The 4,843-nt window shown below is 47.6% G+C and overlaps 1 protein-coding gene across 1 annotated transcript in view; it reads left to right on the forward strand.

The window, feature by feature from the left end:
- Window positions 1-6: 6 nt before the first annotated feature.
- ZFP28 (ZFP28 zinc finger protein) overlaps window positions 7-4,843 on the forward strand; it is a 19,819-nt gene continuing 14,982 nt past the window's right edge. Inside the window, exons 1-2 of the mRNA XM_012653616.1 lie at window positions 7-200; window positions 630-721. Coding sequence (XP_012509070.1) covers window positions 713-721 — 9 coding nt within the window. The 5' untranslated portion in view covers window positions 7-200; window positions 630-712. The remainder of the gene's footprint in view (window positions 201-629; window positions 722-4,843) is intronic.

Consider the following 4,843-nt stretch of genomic DNA (forward strand, 5'->3'; position numbering starts at 1 on the left):
GGCGGCGAGAGCGGGTGCCCGCAGGCCGGGGTCCCTCCCGGGGCGAGGCGGTCCCCGAACAAAGCCTAGGGCGGGCCGAGGCCCGACTGCGGGGACTGCAGCCGCCTTCGCCCGTCCTGCCCGGGGAAGGCCGCGCTCAGGGAATGGCCTCACATCCAAGGGCCGGCGAGGAGCGGTGACCACGGGGCCTGGGCGTAGAGGTGAGGCTGACAGGTGTCGGGCCTGGCCGGGTGGGCAGTGACGAATTCATCTCCTCGGGGTGAGATCTTGGAGGGGTTGGGCTCCCGGGGACCAGGTGCTGGAGAACGGTGTCCCTGGCCTCCGAGGCTGGTGGATGGGGGAATCCGAAGATTGGGAAGCTCATCTGAGTCAGCATCAAACAGCGGTAGAAGGAGGGACTTTGGCCCAGGGGCACTCTAACCAGACACCTCCCTGTTTTCAGGCTCCCAGAGAGAAGAGACCCCCCTACCCCCAACGTTGTGGCAGCCCCTAGCTGGGGTAATGACAGATCCTACCTGCCCCTTTAAAAATGGTCCCGCCTTGCTCTTGCAGGAAGGGGCGTTCCCAGGCTGGTGATCTGGGGGCATGGTGTAGACCTGGTCTCTAGCTACTCCTTTCTCCTTCTGCAGCTCTTCCTTGCAGGGACCCTGCCCTTCTCCCGGAGAGAAGCCACAAGCAGGAGGCTGCGGGGACAGGAATTGACCTTAAAGCCATGTCACAGGTGAGTTGGCATTTCCTCTTTCCGCTCTGAAATGCAGCCTTGCTTTTCGGGCCTTAATGAGGTTATTTTCTCTGAAAAGTTTTCAGTTTAGGAGACCTGTTCTGGGCGCTGGTTCCATTTTCTCACATTCCGGTGAGTGGTGAGCTACAGGGACAGGTTTAAACTGCCCGGGGCCTCCCTCCCTGCTTTCTCTTCATCCCAGTCCGTGTTCGTTCTTGATGGGTGAGATGATTCAGCCCCTCCCTTGTGCCGCTTTTCTCGGAGGGACTCTAACGGAGCGGAAATGTACTCCTGGGGGACAGTCGTACTGTACCTGGTTGGGGCCCACTCTGTGCCAGCAGCTGGAGAAACGTAGGGCTAAGCCCCGCCCCCTGCTGTCAGGGAGCTCACGACTGAAGGCCAAGGACGAAAGCAAGATTCTAGAATGCAGGGGTGCGCGGGCAAGTACCAGGAGGATGGACTGGAGGGAGCTTCAGGCTTCCAGCCTCCTGTGGAGGAAGGGGAGGGTGTATTACCAAGGAGGCGATTTTTGAGCCACGCTGAAGGTAAAGGAGCCGTGTAGTAGGCACAATACAGAAGGACAGCATTTTAGGGAGAGGAGGTGCAATGTGAAAGGCTTTCTTTTTCCCACTTGATTTTGTGGCTTCTAAAAATGCTAATAAATAGTTTTGTTTCTGTAGGCCATGTCTCATAAACGTGATAGCTGGCTCGTAAATATATGAACCAGTTTCCAACTGTTCTGCCCAAACTGCTCCTCAGTGGGTGCTCGTGCTCTTCATGTTACCAAATGCAGTGCAATATTCTTAGTCTTTTTTGACTTTCATTGGTGTTTGAAATAGCTCAGGGCTGACAAACTTTTCCCTATAAAGGGACGGGGTGGTTAGTACGTTAGGATGTGAGGGTCTCTGCTGCAGCTACTGCGCTCTGCTCTTGTAGAGCTAAGGCGGCTAGAGACGGCATGTGAACGGATGAGTAGGGCTGTGTTCCAATAAAACTTTACACGAACAGGTGGCTGCCAATCCCCGAAATAGTTCATCCCTGCCCTCCAGTGGGCCCCTTTTTCCCTTGGCTACTAGGACCCTGCGCTTGTCTGACTTGCCTCCCACTGTCCTGACTTCTCGGTTTTTGCTGTGGTTCCTGCCTGTCTGCCTGACCTTGACCCATTAGCGTCCCTCCGCACTCCATTCTTGGCCCTTTCTTCTCTGTTTGCGTGACTTCCCCTGGGGAGACCAGCCTGCTGCTTGTCTGCAAAACCCACCCATGTGCTGGCTTCCGCCAGCTTCGCCTTGCCAGCCCAGACCTCCCCTCTGAGCCCAGGCCTGTGTGCCCCACTCCGCTTCTCCGTGTGGGTATCTAGTAGGCAACCCAAACCTCGTGTCCAGCACCGGAGTCCTGAGATTCCCCTGTCGACCGGCCCCTCCCGTAGCTGTCTCCATCTTAGTTCGTGGCAATGTCATGCTCTTAGTTAGTCCAAAAGCCTTGCGATTATTTTCTCGTTTCTTCCCTCCCTTACTCTTCCCTCCCTTCCTTATCCCTTATCCCATATCCTATCGGTTTTATTGTGAAATTGTGTCCAGAATCTGACGGTTTTCGCCACGCGCACCCCCCGCCCCGCCCTGGCACCTGTGTCCACTTCCTCCTGTCTCTTGCCTCTGTGCTCCTGTGACCTCCTGCTTCTGCTCACCTCCCTGCCCCCGGATAAAGGCCAAAATCCTTATGTGACTGACAAGGCCCTAGGTGACCTGGCTCCTTCTACCTCTTACGTCTGCTACTACATTCCACGTGGCTCTCTTTTCCTTCTCAAGAATTGCCTTCTCATTTTCCTGATCACCCTGTCTAAAATTCCTACCCCAATTCTTCACATTCCTCTTCCCTGCTTTACTTTTTTCTTTTAGCCCTTTTCAACATGCTCCTTGTGGTCATCCCTCGGTATACATGGGAAATCGGTTCCAGGCCCCCATGTGAACCAAAATCTGTGCACACTCAAGTCCCGCAGTCTGCCCTGTTGAGCCCATGGATGGGAAAAGTCAGCCCTCAGTATACACTGGCTTTGCATCCTGAGACTACTGTGTTTTTTATCCACGTTTGGTTGAAAAAAATCCATGTGTATGTGGACTTGTGCAGTTCAGTCCCATGTTGTTCAAGGGTCAACTGTATTTTACTTAATTTATCTTGTTTTCTCTTGGTTCATTCCCTTACTTCATAGGGATTTCAGTAGTTTTGCGCCAGTACCTGACACAGAAAATATTTGTTGGATGAATGTTTGAATATAGTCTTACAGTTCTCTTGTGGCCAGTGTTTTGCTGTTTAGTGTAGTGTTAGGGCAGTCGTTTCTAGTCCTAAGAATGTGCTTCATCCCTGATTATTCCATGAATACGTTCCCATAAGTTTTTCTTCCCTTGTGGTGGATTAGAGTTCCCCCAACTTATGTGAAATCAGAATACTTACGAAATTATTTTTGGATATGACAGCAATAGTGCCTTAAAAGCTAGAAGTCATGCTTTGTAAAAAGTAAATTTCACCAAGAAAAACAGTTATTACCAAATGACTTTTTATTCATATGTTTTAAAAATTAACTGGATTGAATTGAACCAAAACACCTTTTTAATGCATTTTTTTCATAAAGTACTTTTTATTCCTTTTTTTCCTGTAAAATTTTAACAGAAAGCATTTTTTTGTAAGGATATAGTTGCTTTTGTTTTTTGTTGGTTTGCATGTTTATAATGTCTCTATTTCATATATATATATATATGTGTGTGTGTGTGTGTGTGTGTATATTTTTTTTTTTTGAGAGACAGGGTCTCACTCTGTCCTGTCTGTCATTCTGAAGTGCAGTTGTGTCATCATAGCTCACTGCAGCCTCAAACTCCTGGGCTTAAGCAATCCTCCTCCCTCAGCCTCCTGAGTAGCTGGGACTGTGAGCACACTATGCCCAGCTGATGTGTATATTAAGATGACTTAAATCTCTGAATCAAATGCTTTTATCAGTTGCAGATTCTGTACCTGTATAATGTTTTCTCTGTGGTATAGTCTGAAAATGTGAAACCCATTTGGAAATCTACATATTTATATTGCAGCGACAGAAATAAGAATAGGACCTGAACATTTGAGAATGTTTTGTGTCCTCCTGAATTAAGCAGGTTGATCCAGATATCAGTTAAAGAAAGTTTGTTTTGTTTGATGTGAAAACCATGTTATTTTCTAGTGGCCCTTGTTTCACTGTCTGGGAGAATGAATATTAAGTATTACTGCTGTTGTCAGGGTGAAACATTTTAAGAGAAGCAGAGCGGCAAAACGGTTATAGGCGTGCACTATGGAACCAGACTTTCTGGGTGCAAATGGTAGCTCCCGCATTTAATCACTGAGCAACCTTAAGGCAAGTTAAACGATCACATTTTCTTCGTCTGTAAAATGAGGAAGATAATAGGACCTGCCTCAAACAGTTCTTGTAAGGATTAATTAAGTTAATACATGCATAGTGCCTTGAGCAAGCTAACTGGCACATAGCAAGGACTTAATAGTGTTAGCTGGCAGCATCCTTGGTCATCGTGATAACTTTACAAATTTACAGGCAAGACCCTTAGATGGTGTGCATTAAAAACAAAGTGTGTGATGTGGTTCAGAACTTAGCAGAAACAGCCTGTGGTCCAGACCCAGCCCACCACTTCTCTTTGGCGCATGAGCTACATGTGAGTTTTACATTTTTCAATGGTAGAAAAAAATTAAAAATAAAAATAACAGTGTTTTAAGACATGTGAAAATTAAATGAAATTCAAATCTTGGTGTCCATAAATAGTTTCATTGTAGCACAACATACTGGTTTATTTATATATTATCTACAACTGCTTTTGTGCCACAGTGGCAGAGTTGGGTAGTTGTGGCAGAGACGTATGCTGCACAAAGCCTAAAATACTTACTCTCTGGCCCTTTACAGAATAACTTTTCTGACCTCTGAGACAGAGGCTGAGAGTGTGGACTATGGAGTCAGACTGCTGAGTTCAGATCCTGGCTCTGCAGTTGACCGATCGTAGGCAAATTACAGCCGGGTATTTCCTCATCTGTAAAATAGGAGTAGTAATAGTTCTGACCATTACAGTTGTTGCGAGGATCGAATAAGCTACT

Source organism: Propithecus coquereli, unplaced genomic scaffold (assembly GCF_000956105.1).
Source record: "Propithecus coquereli isolate 6110/MARCELLA unplaced genomic scaffold, Pcoq_1.0 Scaffold425, whole genome shotgun sequence".
In the NCBI taxonomy this organism is placed as follows: domain Eukaryota; kingdom Metazoa; phylum Chordata; class Mammalia; order Primates; family Indriidae; genus Propithecus; species Propithecus coquereli.